We start from the raw sequence: 19452 nt of genomic DNA on the forward strand, positions 1-19452 counted from the left end.
TTGAGTTGATAAAGACAATTTTTCCTCTTTCATCTTTGACAGCACACCAATTTTCTGGGTTCGCATGAAGCATCTCTTTTTGCAAGCATATGCTTCCCTCTTGTGGTCAAGTAGAAAACTATAGCTAATAGATATCAGTCCAAAATTAATAGGAGAAGACTGTCAAAGAGTCCTCTCTCTCTCTCTCTCTCTCTCTCTCTCTCTCTCTCTCTCTCTCTCTCTTTCTTTCTCTTTCTGCACCTCTCCTCACCTCCTCGCCCTCTCCAGGTTTCTGGCTGTGCTCTCACCCTCTCTAATGCTGCTGCTTCTCAGATCATCCCCGACGCTTGGCAGCTCTGGATGTGTTGCCAGGGAACCTCATCACAGCAAGTCTGCCTGATCAAAGGTTTTTCCAGACATGACCTCAGATAACCTCTCGCTTTGGCAAGAGCTGTAAACAGACAGTGTGGTTTATTAAGCACTCCCTGTTTTCTCTCAATTTTGCTTCAGTAACTGTGAACTCATATTAGAAGTTAACCTGCATGGAAGACAAGAGAAAGATGAAGGTGAATTCAGGCTGCTAACTCTGAACCTTGACAGTCTTCTGATAAGAGAAAAAAGGATGACTTGTGTGTTATTCTCTGCCTTTTTCAACGTTTTTTCAGGTCAAGTATGCAAACAGACGAATATGGAGAATAAATAGCAAGCCCTTCCATAAACAGCCGCTCTCAAAGAGCTTTCAAACAAGTCACTAAGTTCTCTGTGACGATTTGTAAAAGCGAGCATTTGTTGCTGTGCAACTCCCAGTGCATGCACAAAGAGCACAGTTGCTCAGGTGACTTCCCCCGAAAATAAATGAGAGCATGGTCGATGTTTGCAGTTTGACCAGTAGATGGCGTTACACTGCCACAAATATAAGTCTCATTCATCGATGAAGTCTCCTGCAAGTTTATTGTCACAATAATGAATCAAAGTGTTACAATCACAGTTTAATTAATATTATTTTCAAAAAGAAAAAAATTACACTAATCTTCAGTTTCGTTACAGATTAATTCACCTCCTTACAAAATAATGCTATCGCTGACCCTAGCAGCCAGCAGAAATCACAGTCTGTCATTAATAATGATCTCAGAGCTGAGGAAAAAGGTCCAGGCAGTGACCCAAACATGGCTGAAACAGCCAGGCAAATAACAACAGCTATTACTGACCTCACTCATTTGGGAGCAAAGGAGAACAGGATGGACTTTATTAAAATTCTTGAGAAAACAATTGCTAGTGCAGCAATGATGACCACAAATTTTCAGCAGACTCTCTGTAAACATGACTAACACGCAAGATTAACTGGCCTATCTGTCAAAATAATATTTAAAAAACAAAAAAAAAAACAACAAAAAAAACAGAGCCACTGAAGATCCTGCCGACCCAATGATGGACCCATTAAAGTATCATGTTCAGCCATTGGTAATCTATTTTCATGGAGGTTGTGACCTGCATGCATTTTTCTTGTTCACATGTTTGGAACCACATAGCAACTGAGCCACCAACAGCCAACAACAACCAACCAGCAGGGACACGGCGGTCTTGTCCTAGTCTTATCAGCCTTTCCTCTTTTGGCTTCGCTCTGGTTGGCGTCCAAATTAAACCTCCATTCCCCTAATGAGTCTCACAGCACAATCGGTGCCGCTTTGAGAGTTTTCGTTTCAGCTCAAAGAGAGGCGCGTGTGTGAATAGCTGAAAAGAGGTACATGTAAGAGATTATTCATATTAATACATCATCTAAGTATTTGTTCTAGGCCTTTAGGTCTCTGTCTCTCTTAATCAAGTCATTCTTGTCTGACTCCTCCTTCCCTCTTGTGTTCAGCTTGGCAGACCACTTTGTTCCTCTATAAGGACATTTTCAAACCAGTGCCTAATTTCCCAGTGATAAAATGAACTTCTCTCTGGATGTTCCCTCTGCTCTCCATGGTTGTGAGGAAAATATTTATGTTGAACATGATGTTGCTGCTGAGTTGCATGCGCCCAGTCACTGATGACACTGAGGGAAGAAATCCAGCATAGGGGCTACTCTTTCCATTTCATTAAAAGTAGATTTAGTCTGTATATTGTTTCAGTGGCTGGTGCTTTGTTCAAGATTGGATGATGCATCGCAGTAATGGTTTAACTTTACCCAGAACAAAAACCACCCGAGACTAGCGGTTGTTTTGACTCAACAGTAGCATGAAAGAAAATAACACTAACAACCCAAACTGGGCCAGTTTTTAAGCCAGTGATTTTTACTCTGACATTTCCATTAAAATGTTATTTTTATGGCAGTTCCCATAAATAAAACTATGCCTTGTTTTGTTAAAAAGCTTTACTTTTTCCAGGGCACTTACTTACTTAAACAGATTACATTTTAAAAGATTAAGTTGAATGAGGAGGACAGTGGATGATAAATGTGTGTGTAAATGGAGCTCCTTAACTCATCACTCCAGGACTAAATTTAGTGCTGAAGTAAGTAAGACAGCAAGATAAGGAAGTAAGAAGTTAGTAAGACAGTCTTCATGACGATATGAAAACTTCATGTTTGTTTATTTATTTTTAATCATTATTATTATTTTTGACACTTTTTTGTCATGAGAGGCTTATATTCCTGCTCTGACATCTGGTTTGAGGGTATGGGGAAAGGTTTGCGAAAGGTTGTGATATTGCATATTGCAATTAGGAAACGCCTCAGCACCTTACCATCATGTTTTTCTTAAAAGGAAATTGAGTAAATCCGGGCTGTTATCTACTAATGTGATTACAAAACGAAACGGATCTCTTAAAATTCCAATAGAGCCTAGGCTTTCTCTTGTTTACTCCCTGTATTATATTACTTGCTTTGAACAGTGTGTGAGTTCCAACTTTCCAAATATCCTGTTATCAAATAGATAAGTATTTACCACAAAACTCGCTATTTAGTAGGTTACGTTCACATTTTAAGAATATTAGAACACGTAAAGGATATCACAGCACTGCTACAAGAGAATTTAATATTTAAATGCCACAGTGTGGCATGAGGTTACAAACTTGCAGTCAAATATAAAAAGGGCAGACTGGACATATGATGAATATTATTCTATATCTGTAAGTAAATACGACTTTTCGTTACAGGGTGAACGACACTTCTGCCAAACACTTGCCAAGTTCCCATCGTGTAGTCTCGGTCCCCCCTTTAGGCCCCCCTCTGTATTATTGAAAGGGGCGGTCTGGAAAGAGTCTAAGCGGATCCTGCGGTGTTTGGTACGCGTGCACGCGCGCGTGTATGCGCGCGTAAGTGAGAGAGAGAGAGAGAGAGGGAGAGAGAGAGAGAAAGAGAGAGGCTACCGTGACAGTACTTCTTGATGCACAAGTGTTGTGACCGGGGTGGACCGTTATTGTCACATTGTGCGGAGCCAATACAACCGTCAGAGCATTTTACGGGGATAAAGGCAAAACACTGCAACATCAAGCCGACATGGGGAAGGTGGAAGGTGGAATGAAATGTGTGAAGTACCTTTTGTTCGTGTTCAACTTTATATTCTGGGTAAGTGCACGTTGAGCGGCTGCGTGGTGATGAGATGCAAGTTGTGGGTATGGGTCCTAAATGAAAGACGGAGCAAGTGCAGCGGTGGAAGCTTCTCAGTCTCCACAGCTGACTTTCACACCCACGTGTTATTTTGTTAACGATGCTGAGTTTGTTTATAGTTTCTTTGCGTTCATCCTCTTGTCTAAGTCTTGAGTGCTTTATTTGGTCGCGTGGGTTTACCCTGCGTGGCGCGGAAAGGGTGACAGCCAGAGGTTTTTAGTTTTGGCTCACCGGGCTCAAATCAGATTTTCCACAGAGGAAAAACCCGCCCCTTTTTTCCCGGGGAAGCGTGTTTTTGAAAAGAAGACTGAATGAAAAGACAGAGAGAGCGAGAGAGACTGAGAGACAGCATGGAAAACAAACTCAGCAGTTGGCTCCCTGCGCCACATTGCTTCATTAACAACCAGTGCAGAGCTGATTGATAAACTGAAGTTACACCCTGGGGCATCAGATCCTCCAACTACTTCCTCCTCTGTTTTTTTTTTTTTTTTTTTTTAAGAAGCACTTGGGCACTCAGAGGGAGGCTCAAGAGAGTCACTTTACTCAAGACAAACTGTCAGGTGGATGTGAAAGGTGTGTGTATGTGTGTGTGTGTGTCCTTCGCACATGCTTTGCACATGTGCCTTGATAAACCCTGACATCCTTGTTAAAGTCCATTCATACTTCATGCTATATACAAGCACAGATTAATTTCAAATCTCCAAGAGGTTGGTCTCCCGATGGATTGTGTGTGCGTGTGTAAACACACACTTTGGCTTATGTGTGCCACAGTTCACACTCCTTAGAAGGGAAGTTCCTTTGTGTGTGTGTTTGTGTGTGTGAGAGAGAGAGAGAGAGAGAGAGAGAGAGAGAGAGATTTTCCAACAAGCATCTGTGGAGTGGATCAGGCGCTGAGTGCAGCGTGAATGGATCCATTGTGACAGCGGGACAATAGCATAACTTCAGTCTGCTGCTCCTGCCTGGCTAAGCAGCAGAGCCTGCTGGAGACCTAAGCGCAGCAGCCCAAATGGTCACACCACTGAGATGATCAATCTCCACCTCACATTAGCCCCTTCACACTGCTTCCAGGATGGGTGTGGCTGCAGCAGGAATCTCCTTTTTTATACATCTGTGTATGGACGCATGCAGAGACAGACAGGTAAAGATGAGAGAGATGACAAACAGGTGGAGAAGGAGGACAAGAGTGGATGCTTAGGGAGAGAAGAAAAATAGAGAAGGGAAAACAACAAATGTGATAGGAAAGAAAAGGGTCATAGGGAGATTGAGAGGGATATTCATGTGCGTGTGCGCGCTCACAAGGCAAAAAGAGGGACAGTTGGCATGAACTTGACCCAGATAAAGATAGGGGATATTCAGATTGAGGATAGTGGGATATTCTGTGCATGTGGACTCTGTGCGTTACATGTCTGTGTGCATTACATGTCATACAGGACCGCAAAAATAAACTAAACTGGTGCTCCTCGATATTTTGGTGTTCTGCACATTCCCTGTATTCTTTCAACGAAACCTGAACAGCGATCACCCTCTGCTCATAATCACAGCATCCCAATCCCCCCCCGGGCTTCAGCCCTCTCTGTTGATAGTGGAGTGAGGGATGATGAGCAGAGTGTGTGTGATGAAAGTGGGTGGAGGAGGGGCAGATATGTTTCCCTTCAAATCCCCTGAGTGGACAGTAGATCAGAGACAGGCCGCTGGTGCTTCCTTAGACATACTGACACACACACATTTTAAATAAAAATTAAAAAAAATTAAATAAATAAAAAAATAAAAAAATGTTTTTACCTGACTGGTGAAGAGTGCCATGCACTTAACCACACTGATTTCACACACACACACACACACACACACACAAAGACATGTTCATCAATCAATACATACAGAGTGGCTCTTTGTTTAAAAACCTCTCCGGCTCTATGTCACAGCGTCATGATGTAGTGAGAGTCCTGCAGGGCTCCATTAACTAAACTGCCATCAAAGCAACGCAGGCCAAACTTTTGTATATATTACACCGATAGCTGAATATACAACAGCTTACAACAGAACATCAATACCTTGCTGGCTTGCCTGGCTTCTCTTGGTGAGCTATAGTTCTCTGACTGCCCTATTTGGTCAAAAGTTAAGCCCATGGGGTAAACAGAGTGGGGCAAATATTGTCTCATGGCAGTATGTGTGAAAGGTGCAGCAAGGAGCACCTTTCCCACAGATTTCCCCCCTAGTGTTCTTCCTCTTCATCAAAAACAACTGATATGACACGGTTTTTGGGAGTGTTGTGAATGCCATTGGCTTAATGATTAATTTAGTTAGTTCATGACAAATAATTAGTTTAATAGTTACCTGTCCAACAAAAAATGTTGCTGTGTATCTGAAAAAATCTTCATCTTGAAAAGGCAACACCACTGTTAATGATTTTTTTCTGCATTGCTTCCACTGCACTCCTTTCTCCAAAGAGCACAAGTTTCACAAGTTTTATGACAGTGGGCACAGCAGGCTTAATCTTAGCTATGTTTAATAAAATAACTGCTTTTTAACCTACTAAAAGTTGACTGTCGTAATCCTAAATGTTAAATAAAGTCATATCATTCAAAACCAATGAGAACCACAAATTCCACAAAACTAAAAATGTACATTTAGAAACAAATGTCATCATTTATATAAATTATGAAAATCAAATAATACACAAAACTCAAATTTAGTGATACAGAGGACTTCTGCTTGTGTTCAGATGTTACAACTACTGACATTTCACACAGGTGCAGCATGGCCAGTGTTGGCCCATGTGGACTGATAGTTGATCTGAATATACATCGTCCAAACCTTTTATTCACAAACACAAAGACTGCATTTCTTGCCAAACAGTCTCAGTTTATGCATAGGGATTGTTTAAAGCTTGCGGCATCAAATATGGTGCTTGGCCAATCTGATTATACTTGTTTTTCCTGAATGGATGACTTATCAAAGACATGCATAGTAAATTACAGGCTCCACTATACTTGGCAAATTGTTGGGTCGAGTGTAACTGATCTTACTGTTGGATTTTAATTGGCAGAAGTTTATGTGTCATGTTGAAAAGTGGAGTTTGTTTTTGTTTGTTTCCCTGTATTATAGTTGATGTTAATATTTAAAGAGCACAATCGATGGAATTGACTTTAATGTTTACAACAAACAGCTAAGATATAATCTTTTTTGTTGTTAAGTAAGCTGTTATCGTCTTTTGCACTCACACTGAGTCCTATGTGCCCTTTGCACTATTGAGTGTGCCTTACTGTGGTATATATATTTTTATGCCTTTATTTATTCTTTGCATTTTTTTTTAATCTTATCTTATTTCTATCTTGTGGGACTGAGAGAAATGTAATTTCAATCCTCTGTTTGTCCAGACCATATGGCAGTATTGACAATAAAGCTGACTTTGACTTTGACTAAACTAATAAATAAAATTTAAAATACCTTGAAGGCAAAAAAGTAACATTTTTAAGATTAAGATTTTTTTCATCTCTTTTCTAAAAAAAATAGTTTGTTTTTCAGCCATTAAGTGTAATTTAAAGGACTTGCCCAACATTTTGAAGACTTCTGGTGCTGACTTTAAAATCAGCATTAGCACTGAAACAAAATATTGTTCCAATGTTCAGCCCTACAACCACATTTGTCTGTGTTGTGGAGGTTGATGTGTGCCACTACGCTCCCTCACCCTCACCCTGCGCAGGAGTACAATGGGATTTACTCCACCCATAATTATCTCACTCCTATTTACACTTTGCTTCTGCCCATCATTTTTAATGTGTGCTTGCATCTGTTTTCACAAACATTTACCAGACAGAGGACTATTTTTGTCAATCTTGAATCCCTCACCAATTACTTGCTGAGATGTTTTTTACAACAGTTTTGCTTTCATATACTGCTTTTACTTTAATTTACAGAGAGATTCTATTGTTTTTGTCTGAAAATAAGGTCTAACCTAGAAAGTGGATAAAGCCACAGACTGTCTCTGACCACGACCACAGCCCTGTGTCAGCTCAGCCCCTGCTCTCATGGAAATTCCCCTCACAAAAGAAACTATTTAACTGCACTGTTAAAAAAGTAGGCCTTACACCATAAAAGAACCTCAATAAAGCCTTGACACCGAGATTTCCATCTTCGTCAAGGAATATCCAGACATACAATCTATCTTCACAGGTGTTAGGACAGAAAGAGAGGACGTATAGTCTATACAGTAAGTATAGAACACAAGCTAGAGTTTTGTCTTTGTCTCTGGACAACATGCTGTAGTCTGTGTCCATAGGGAAAGAAAACGGATGATGGGTCCTCTAACAACTTACTCTCTTTTTTCCTCTCTCCCTTCCCTCTTTCATTGTGTCTGTCTGTTTCCCTCCTATTGTGTGCCAAAGAATATAGTCACAGAGAGACAGTGGGTCTTTGTCCTTTGGGTGAGGCTGGGAGGGAGGGAGTGAGATGATGTGGGGTAGAGGAGGGGGATACACTGAGATAAGTCAGAGGGGTGGGGGGTAGAGAAGCAGGGTGGAGGGAGGGGTGTGTCTGGGGTCGGCCTGGGTAATGATGGCAGATGCATTGGTGGGTGGTAAAGCCGGGGGTGGGGGGGTATGTAAGCAGTGACGGGGTTAATGGGACCTTCGGGATAGTCAGGCTCGGGAGTGCCTTGTGAATCTATTTAGCATGTCTGCTACTGATGGCAGTGTTGGATGCACCCCCCCCCCCCCCCCCCCCCCCCCCCCCCCGCCTCGTTTTAGAATGAGACCCTGAGACCAATCCATGCATCTGGTTTTGAAAAGGCTTTTAAATGTACCCATAATAGTAATGAGGTTTGGCTGAGCTCTAAGCTCTTTTCATCTTTTCAACTGTGAAGCAACCACCTGCTCCTCACACAATCTACAGTAGCTTTAAATGACCCAGCTCTTCTAGCACTGTGTGTATTTGTACATAGTTCAGTGGGCAGCAGTCCTCACTTCACACTTCCACCAACACCATCGCACCATCAGATGTTCCAGCAAATACCAGTGTTAAATAGATCCAGAGCCCCTCTCTGGACCAACCCAGACTGGTTCAGTAAGTCTACAGATCCGTAGCCTTCACTTCACTGTGCTTTATCACTTTGGACCTGCTAATCCTGAAACCCCAAGAGCTCAGCTGTCCCATACATCACCATGCATAGCACTAAATCCTCAGTCTGGGAGGAAGCCGGCTTCCCAATACCTGTCCCATTCCGATGCTTTACAACTGAGCTACTGGTTTTACTTCAGAGCAACACTATAATATATGACCTGTGGACCTGGGGTGGAGGAAGAGAGGAGTGTGGATAGTGAGAATGAGGATGAGATACAGAAGATAAAGATTAAAATAAGACAAACCTCAGAATCACAAAAGGATGGATTTGGTAAACAATTGGTCCTAAAGTAAAATTAAGATACAGACATGGAACAGTTTGTTTTTGTCTGAACTTGGCAACAAGGTTTGTTTCTCTAAATAAATTTACTTAACAGAGCCCAAGGGCATGGAAACCAACAGTCACACGAACAGCAGTCTACCTAAATTCAGAGATCTAGGACACAGAGAGAGACCATGTGATGAGCACTCCTAAATACTCTCCATTTAGACAAATCATTTTATTTCTCTGCACACATACACACACATAGACACGATCTGTTTTGAAGCTCAGCTCAAAAAGGTTTTTACACTGGATTATCCTCAGGGGGCACGAGCTCAGAGATCATTTAAACCTCTCAGTATCGATCTGTCCGTGGAGCACCCACCACAGTCTCTGCCTTTGAGAGCGTCTCAGATCACAGAAAAAGCATTTACTTCAAGGTCTTCTGACCACTTTTGAGAACAATAGCTTTTTTTTTTGTTTGTTTTTTTTGCGTACCCAGTTAGGCCTAAAAAGCAAGAGCATTGCAGAGAGTTTGATTTTGTTCGATGTATATTGATGGTGGTTTAGATAAAGGAAAATGTGAGTAACATGCAACCACATTTCCAAACAAACAGGAGAGCCTGTCTAAGCTCAAGGTGCCACACTGCTGCCCACAGCCAAGCGGGTCATGTTCTCCCTACTGGTAAGCCAGAGCTCGATAAGGGGTGTTTCAAAGTTACATAAGTTCCATTTTGCTGGGATCTATTGCTCTAGAACACTTAAATGATCTGCCCACATTGTAGACACATAGCCAGACCTATTGTTTTACACAAAAAGCAAAATTTTAGCTTTACTATCTCTTAATGAAATTATACTTCTGCTGCCTAAGAGCAAAAGGGTGGAGGGCTGGAGTGGAAACTCCACAGCACCAGTTGCTGCAGTTATGTGGAAAATCACATTTACGGAGTGCAAAAGAACAAGCCATCTGAAGGCCTGAAAAACATTCACTTCCACTGTTGTGCTTTAGATGAAAAGAGCATTGCATTTGTGATGAAGGCAGAAACCGGTTTCCGGTGTCAGATCTAAAGTGAGATAAAATGACAAATTAAAATTATTCACTGTGAAATACATAACAGAAAACTGATTGTCTGCTTTTTTTTTTTAACCCTGTGTATTTCTGCAGCCATGTGCCTATTTAATGATTATGAAATCTTTAACCTGGCTGGGAGGAAAGGAGCATGAGGGAAGACTTGTCAGGGAACACAGGTGGTATTTATTAGGGTTTGGTTGCAATTAAAGCCTGCATGCACAAGAGTCCCCACAGTGCATGATTGCAGACCACCTGTTATACATTTGTTGTGTTTTTTTTTTTTTGTATGCATTTTGTTCTGTAATAAATATATAACTTATTATATGGCTTTCTGTCCTATCTCCCTTCAGTTGATGGGATCCTTTGTTCTGGCAGTGGGGCTGTGGCTGCGATTTGACCCAGAAACTGTGTCTCTGCTCAATGGTGATAAGGCTCCAGACACTTTCTTCATTGGTGAGTACCACAACACACCTCAGCTAATGTCCGTCAACATAAACACAGTGTAGGTGATTAAGAGTTACATTCAGCACATGGCCATTGATTCAATGCATGTGTTGAATAATTCACCAAAGGTTTTGTTGAGATTCTGTGGAAGGGCTTTTGTTGTCAACTTGAAATGATAAATTATGTTTTTTTTGTCACAGAAATGGGTTGTTTTTCTTGCAAAGCATTGCTTATGTTTGTGTTGTAAATATATGCTGCTAGGAAACCACTCAGAGAGGAGTGGGAAAAGTACAGTTGTTTTACTATGAAGTAACGGAAATTACACTTTAATGCTGACTGATATCATCAATGGAAAATGGAAATGTAAGGCCCATTCTCCTAATTTTGGCTGTTTTGAAGATAATGTGACATTTATTAAAGATTGACATTGGATTCTGACTTTATTATTAAAAAAAAAACCCTGAAAATTAAAGCTCTGTATTGCTGCATAATTTTTAAGTATTTTACAATACAAATCAGAAACCCAGCCAACACCATGCTGCTCTCATCTCTGTCATTCTCGGTCTGAGGAAGGGCTTTAAAATTGTTTATTGACATGTTTTCGTGCAACTCCCTTGGCCTGTGAATAAATGTCTGTCTTTGTGTCAGAGGGGTTATTCCTACCACAGGCTTCCCTCTACGCACATACACACAAATACACACTGCATTACCACATATAACCCCCCCCCCCCCCCCCCACACACACACACACACACACATAGACACTGGGTGTAAAGGACAAATATCCACTGCCTCTACACAAATCTGTCTTTTTATGTGTGTATGTACTTTATGTGTTTGTCCTAGTTTGAGGGGTGTCCCAGTACCAAGTTTTGCCGTACACAAATGAATGTCAGAGTTCAACATGCCCCCACACATTTTCTGTTATTCAAAACCCATGCTGCAGATAAGTGTGAACAACAGGAAATGAGTGATTTACATAGAGCATAAATGAATAAGGGAAGCCCCGTGGCAACTAACCACCTTTCAATCAGTCACCTTGCCCAGATGGAAAAAGAGAGACAGAGTGGGGACAGTTAAAAAGGCATATGGAACAGGACAATCATAGAAACAGATGGTGATCCATGGCAAAGTTTTGTATTAAAAACAAGATGGGATGCCAAATGAAATGGCAGTGCAGACTGGGCAAGAAGAGGAGAGAGGGATGTTTAGCCCTTCAGTGTGGGAATCCACTCCCAACACAGAGTTTGTGTGATACTTAATTTCAGTCATTTTAACCGTCTCCACAATAAACTATCCTGTTCCTGAATGGTACTTTATTTTCCAAATCCAACTTTACTGTTTACTCTGATAACGTTGTGTAATGGTAGACAGGAGTTCTCTAATTAATGTTTTTTTCTTACACAATCCTATAATACCGTAAAAGTATTTCATCACTTCTTTCTGTGTATGTGTGTGTGTGTCTGTCTGTCTGTCTGTCTGTGTCTGTGTGTGAACTAAGACTCAGATGGGCATGTGGTTTGACTGAGGACGAGTGGCTTTTGTCAGGTCCTCTGAGAGTATAGTACTACACATGGCCTTGGCAGCTGAGAGGGCTCAACAGTTGCTATGCCTCGTTCCCATGGTATCAAGCCCGGACATAACCTTCGTACTTTGTAATGGTGTAGGATAAGAAACTGAGAACAACCTCAGACTAAGAGCTATCTAAAGAGAAAACCAGTGCGGTCTTCTTCAAAAGTAGACACAGCATCTTGCTAAGTTGGGTAGATGCAGCACCTTCCCTCGTCACCATCTGAGTTAACTCATCATTTGACACCTCAAGCTGGCAACCGAACTCTCCTTCCTAACAACAAATGAAATGGCACTCCCTACTCGGTTATTGTATCACATCAAGTCTTTTTGTTGGCACACTGGTATCCTATGAACCATCTTCCTTACTCATTCCCACCTGATCCCATATCACCTCGGGGCTCATGCGTCCTCTCTCACCCCGTCCTCTGCATAGCTGTCACCTAGCAACAGACCCCACCTGTATCAGAGCACACTTGTGGAACCAATCTGTCGTTGAGTTCCTCCCTGCAGACCTATCCATGATGTACTTTTCCTAATGAGAGGCTTAATGGGAAATAAGGGCATCTACAGGACATGAAGCGCCCCACTCATAGCTCCCCCCTCATGCTAACCAGGCTTTTTACAAGGCATCTCAAGGCAAGATGAGTGGGTCCACTTTCATTTTACATTCATAGCTCTGTGCTACCCCCTGCTGGTGACTTAGTAAACTAAAATTGCCTGAAATAGAGGAGAAAGGCTGAGCATTTTATCAATTCTGTAGTGGTGAATCAGCCCACAGAAGTGAAGTGAGTTCACTTTTTTAGGCTGATATACCTTAATTATGTTCATGTATAGAATCAAATCAAAATCAAAATAAATGATAATCCGATGATTGTTTGCCTCATGACTAAGGGTCTTATTTACCTGCCTTTTTGTTTACAGTTACCATTACTGCCTGACAACTCTCTTTTTCCCCGTTCCTCCAGGTGTGTATATACTGATTGGTGCTGGCAGCTTGGTGATGTTGGTTGGTTTCTTTGGCTGCTGTGGAGCTGTCCGGGAATCTCAGTGCCTGCTGGGTTCGGTGAGTACATATGCATCTGAAAACATGGGTATAAATTGAAATGATTTACACCTATATCCTGTTTAAAAATCCTGTTTTCCTACAGTCATTGGTGGATTTTTCTTTTCAGTTCTTTGCCTGTTTGTTGATCATCTTTGGGGCTGAGGTGGCAGCTGGAGTGTTTGGATTCTTAAACAAAGACAAGGTATGTTTATTATTTCATAGCTTAAGTAGTTAAAAAAAAGTGTTTTCGCATACTGCAATAAGAGTGATAAATCCAGATTGCACCATGTCATTCAATTTTCCTCTCTCACACAGATAATTGAAGATGTTCAGAACTTCTACACAACAACTTACAATGAAAACAATAACAGCACTTTGATCATCTCATACCAGAAAGTAGTAAGTAAAAAGTGATATTAGATTTAGTGCAACCTTTGACAGAAAAATAGCATTACTAAAAGGAATTTTGCCTGTGCTTGTATGTTTCCCCCCCCTATGTTTTTTTCCCCACTTTCAGCTGAACTGTTGCGGAACCTCAGCAAACCCCTGCCCTGATTCCCAGCCAGATACCAAGGTAAGATCTGTCACCAGCTCCAGACTCAGGATGCAAATTAAATTCTGTTCCTTTGTTGATGAATGAATGAGTCATGTTGCAAAACAAAACATCCTAGTACACTTGAACTTAATGCTGCTTGACTCTTCTTATCTTTGGTCTGCAGGACTGTCAGGCAGGCATCAAGGACTTCTTCAACAGTAAACTCTACATCATCGGGTACGTGGGCATTGGCATCGCTGGAGTCATGGTGAGTCAGGATCTGAGATGAGTTGAAAACACACTCAAACACATACGGTTTGTGACTGAGAACAACATTAAAACATTTCTCTCCCTCTCCACAGATCATTGGGATGATCTTCAGTATGGTTCTCTGTTGTGCCATTCGCAACAGCAGGGAGGTCATCTAAGCTGGATCCTTGACTTCTACCCCTCACCCCTCCTTTACCCACCCCTGAGAGACTGTACAGCCATCAGATCAAATGTCAACCCCTGTCCATCATCCAGCCAGGAACCCAGGAAATTGGCTATGTTTTAAAAAATTACGTTCCACTATGGTGCTCAACCCAACTCTCCTGGCCTGATCTTTCTGAAATTTTCTTCATTTATTTGCCATCACTAACTATGTAGCAGCCTCGTCTCTCTATATAACAGTCTGGTAAGACTTAGGCGGTTCACATATCCAGTGGAAACAGCATAATTTCAGATGTTGCTCTGACAATCTGTCAGATTGTTTTTCCTCATGGCCATTTGGCTGCCACTACAAATTTTAACCCACATACTGTCGCAGAAGTGTCAAAGCTTTTTCACACAGCCTTGACACTGACCCCGTGGCTGTGGGAAACTTAAGCCCGGGAGACCAATCTGAGGTGAAAGCAGCTGAGTTTGCTTATCTGTGCACACACAAATCAAGACACACACGGACGCACACACAGCACACATATAAACACAGCAATGTTGTGTTACATGAGACCACAGCCTTAAAAAAGGTTGTCTGGCGTCTCGTAGGGAGTCCTGATTGGTGGAATCAGAGTGGAGTGTCAAGAGAGGGGATGGTCAGTGAATGTTTCGAGAATGCATCCCTCATGCAGCCCCAGTACAACATACACACACACACTGTGAACTGTGCAATCAACACCCATTGCTCTTTACACTGGAAATCCACAGTTATCCAAAAGGAATAGTTCAATATTTCGGGGAATTCTTTCCTTCCCTTTCGTGCAGAGAGATAGATGAGAAGATTGATAGCACTTTCATGTCTGTACAGTAAATATGAAGCTACAGCCAACAACTGGTCAGCTTAGCTTAACACAAATACTGGAAACAGAGGAAAATAGCTGGCTGGCTCTGTGTGAATCTTCTTAGGCAGAGTTTGTTACCTTTGCACAGAGCCAAACTAGCTGTTTCCCCTTGTGTCCAGTTTTTATTCAAAGCCAGCCCAAACTGTAGTCTTATATTTAACATACAAACAAAATGCTGAACTATTCCTTTAAAGGACTGTTGCAGTGGATTTGCCCATTGTTTTACTCCATTTATTTCAAATCATGTAAGAAATGGCTCACATACAAGCTTCAAGAGTCCTCTGTTGACCAAAAATAGAGAAAGAGGAAAAGCTGCATGCAGTGGTAGAAAAATGAAATACACGGTTTGCAATTAAGGAGCTGAAACTTACAGACACACTGGTCTGGTCCTCCAGCTGAATTACAAACCAAACTCCCTTTTCATCCCAAAGGAAAATCTCCTCATCCCCTTGGCGTAGTGAGACCCGGTGACATAAATACTTCTTCCCACCCTTAATGACATATATGCTCTCTTACATAAGAGAGCACTCTTCAGTCTCTGTAGACTATATGTCAAGAAGGCCCAGATCATGTGGACATGTTTTCAGGCTAAACATAAACTAGCTGTTCAACTGAAAATAGGCACTGTGACTGTGAAATTAAGTTATACTAGCTCTTTCCACTTCCATCTTGTTCCTCCTCTGTGCCTTAAAATTACAAAAAACACTTCTGTATTCTTCTCACTTACTTAACCTCAGCAGATAGGAGAGTTGCATAGAGATACCCAACTTGAAATCAGTTCCATTTATCGGGGTTAAATGAGGCCACTGTCTGAATTTGAATGGTTTATTCCAAGTGTCACACTTCCTTTATGTAAATATCTTTTGTTTTTGGTTTTTTTTTTTTTTTTTTTTTGTAGTTGTACATTATTATGTGGCTGATGTGATAGTTACTATTTAACATGCTGTGTGTCTAGATAGAGGCTTGCAGTAGTTGTACAGTTGTTGTAGTGATGACAGCGTAGTCAAAGCAGATCCACACGGCCAAAACAGTTTCTTAACGTGCCTTTCTTTGATAACGAGCTATTTTTGAACAACAGGCTGTCTGAACGTAGCAAAAGTGTACATATGTTTGTAGAATTGGACTGCAAATAATTGTTGTAAACATTGGACGAGTAGCACAAATGGCTCGACTTGCCATTATTGTTTTTAGTGTGTTTAAAAGTGTCACACTCGACGGTGTCTTCTCAGCCAAGAGAGCTGAAGTGGTGAAAACAGTTTGTCTTCCAACTATTTCAAAAGCCTCTTGGTACTAATAAAAATCCATTCTGAGGACTCAAAACAATAATATTGTTGAAGTCCAGATGATCAAACTACATGGGACACAAGCACTTGTTCATATTACTTTTGCTGTTTGTTTGTTTTTTTCTTTGTTTTATTTTTTTTTTACATTTCAGTGTGACGTTACACATGTGAGGAGACAACAAAGGCTCCCTTACCACTTCATGCTGTTGGGTTGCTAGTAGGCAGTGTTTACTCTGAGGACTGAGATGACACAACAGAGTCACTGGACTGCCACTTCAGAGGCTCCATGAAATTAAAATCCATTTAAGGAACAGTTCAGTGCTACTCAATCCAAAATGCTGTTACCGTTCCTGCTCCTCTGTTATATTTGTTTGAGAAAATCTGGAGACGTAATGTACTGTGCACCTAACAAACACCTTTGTACACGGTCGAGCCTTTCATAGTTGATTGTGTGTTAATTTATTTTAATACCATTCCAGGCTTCTCAGGAAGATAGGTGATTGAAGTTTAATAAAGCTTTTAAAGTTTTACAGTTTCCTGTGTCAGTTTCCTTCTTTCAATACAGAGGTTTAAATGTTCTGACATTGTCAGTTTTAGTTATTATATGTCATATTGAAATCTGGTAAGCTTTTGTAGGAACTACCCCAAGAGGAAAAGACTGGTCCATTATTAAAATAATGTGACAGTGTCTCAGATGTCTTCTTTCAGGGACCTCTGCCAAGCAGCAGGTTTATATATTATTTATATTCTAGATAATTCTCTTAGCAAGCAAGACATCTCTAGATCATGATATCAGTCAGCATCAGAGTCCACCATTACACACACAGTCTCAGTCACATACTCTGCTTGCTGCATGGTTTCAAGCCCTGAAAATATACCAGGAAGTCCATTACTAGTCCTTTCCAGTACTGAAATATAACCTCCACTCCTGGCCAAATGTGATGCGCACAGGCTGATACTTTGATCTGATCTTTCGAGAAAACTGGTGAGAGTTATCGCAGAATGTGCAGTTCTAACATTCGAAACACTACTTTTTTAATTCTTTGGAAGAAAACATAGTCAGAGTATACTGTAGTTGTAGGTATACATTTAGGAATCAAGTGGTCCCCAGGAAGGCCAAGAGGTTACTAAATGGCTGTAGTACATAAATTTACAGTATGGAGAATATGGTGCTGAGGTGGTGAGACTTTATATGTTTAAGCAGATTTCAGTTTTAATGCAGTTTGTGATGAATCAAAATGAAAAATGTAACATTTAAGGTCATTTTGTTTTAGAAACACATGACTTATCACAAGGTAAAGTGATTTCTTTTATATCTCCTCCCAGCTGATTGTATCTGATCTCCCTGGGGATTGAGTAGGTTTCCAGGTTTAGTCACATGAGTGTCATGTCAGAGTTTCACCTTTCTGCATTTGAGCGTAAAGGACAGCTGAATATTCAGCTGAGGGGATAGTTATTTGTGCGATGCCGGCAGAGGCTCAAGGAATACCCAGTGTAGAGTTACCCCAGCACTGCAGCATGAGCATTTTTACTGGCACAAACTTAATCATGTCAGTGATGCATGTGTAGAGGAGTGGGGTAACACCTTTCAAGCTTGCATCAGAAAAAGTACTATAACACATTGAGTCAACCCACTGCTTGTTTCCAACAGCCCCATATAAATGATTGAGTTGCACCTCTGTGATTGCAGACTATAATATGTAAGACCTCAGGCTACACACAATCCACAAATAACATGAACGAACACTGCTTTTATAAATATTTATTCAGCTTTTAGAAATCTTTATTTACAAGCATAATTCTAAAATGAACTTAAAAATAAATCTTCTCAACTGACTGAAACTCTTTAAATGTGTTGAAATGTTAAGATCACTCTCAATTCGAATTCAGCTTACACAGTTTGAGAAAATTGGAAAAAAAAAAAAAAACACAAGACATATATTTACATTGGTAAAATTGTTTAAAGGTATGTTGACTCAAAATTTTCCAGGAGAGAGAGCAGTCCAACACTGCACCCTGTTCTGCTTCTAAATGCCTAACTATGCATTTGTGTGAGCTCCTCTGTCTCTAACTGACAAGAAAACCTGACCAGTGACAAACAACCACCGTCAACTAAGAGAAAGTGGATACATGTAGGTCAGGTTGCACGTTTTTTGCTTTTTTTTTTTCCTCCCTAGAGAACTTGGTCCCAAAGGCACTGCAGATCCCAACAATAAAGTTTTGTCCATCATCACTCTAGTTTACCAGCATCAAACAACACTGCCTCCAACACAAAAAGCTGCTCTCCACAGTCAACTGCACAACCCCATTTTGAGTTGCAATTTACATAATCAAGAGTTGTGTAGACTGCCACAGAAAGATTCACAGACACCTCAACCACAATTTTTTTTTCCAGAACAAACACCAGAAAGCTTCTATGCTAAGCTATTGTGTTGTGACCAACTATTGAAAGAGCAGTGGGTAAGCTATTTAGAAACACAGACAACCACTCCTTGTAACAGAAAGTAAAGGATAGGAGGCAGTCCAAATGTTTCGTTATAAGCTGTAAGGTCTTCTTCAGACCAGGTTGTTTAGATGACAGCATGTGGCAATCGTTTTGTGAAAGAAGTCGTTTACCATATATATATATATATATATATATATATATATGTTTAAAAACAAATACACTCTGTACAGTACATGGACCAGGATGGACATCCATGGCCCAGTTTCACATGTAACCCTTTAAAACAGGATTCAAGCTATTCAAGTAAAGTTTCAATATTCTGCCGATGTGATCTGGTGCTCCTTGGCACACTTCGGTCTCTTTTGCAACACCAAGCAACAGCAATCACCCAGTGAATGTCAAGATGCAGCAGTTGGAGGGATATGCAGGTTAGGGTTACTGTGAAGGGTAAATGATACGGGGTGCAATTAGGGGTAGGGTCTAAACCTAAGGAAACAAGGGGAAAGGTTTGGTGCCACAGGAGTAGAGTCAGGTCTGATATGGGTGAAATGGTGATTAACGTTGGACTATCAAGTCCCTCACTGAGCGAAGCAATTCCTTTCTCACAGAAAGCTCCCCTGAGGCCCCATTTGGACAGGTACATTTCAATCTCCATCTCTTAAATAAAAGATGGTCAAGCTAAAGGCATAATTTGAAACCATTTTGAAATAAAATGGCATCTTTCTGGTCCCTTTAGCGTTTTACTCTGAAAACCGCCAACAATAAAGAGGTACACAGTAACAGAGAGC

At 41.0% G+C, this 19452-nt stretch overlaps 1 protein-coding gene across 1 annotated transcript; it reads left to right on the top strand.

Moving 5' to 3' along the window:
- Nucleotides 1-3322: 3322 nt before the first annotated feature.
- LOC121189914 (CD9 antigen-like) lies at nucleotides 3323-16753 on the top strand. The gene is made up of 8 exons (XM_041050396.1): nucleotides 3323-3526; nucleotides 10371-10473; nucleotides 13002-13099; nucleotides 13209-13283; nucleotides 13397-13480; nucleotides 13599-13655; nucleotides 13801-13884; nucleotides 13979-16753. The coding sequence occupies exons 1-8, from the start codon at nucleotides 3458-3460 to the stop codon at nucleotides 14042-14044; spliced, it is 636 nt and encodes a 211-aa protein (XP_040906330.1). The 5' UTR covers nucleotides 3323-3457; the 3' UTR covers nucleotides 14045-16753.
- The last annotated feature ends 2699 nt before the right edge of the window (nucleotides 16754-19452 follow it).

Source organism: Toxotes jaculatrix, chromosome 2 (assembly GCF_017976425.1).
Source record: "Toxotes jaculatrix isolate fToxJac2 chromosome 2, fToxJac2.pri, whole genome shotgun sequence".
NCBI lineage: Eukaryota > Metazoa > Chordata > Actinopteri > Toxotidae > Toxotes > Toxotes jaculatrix.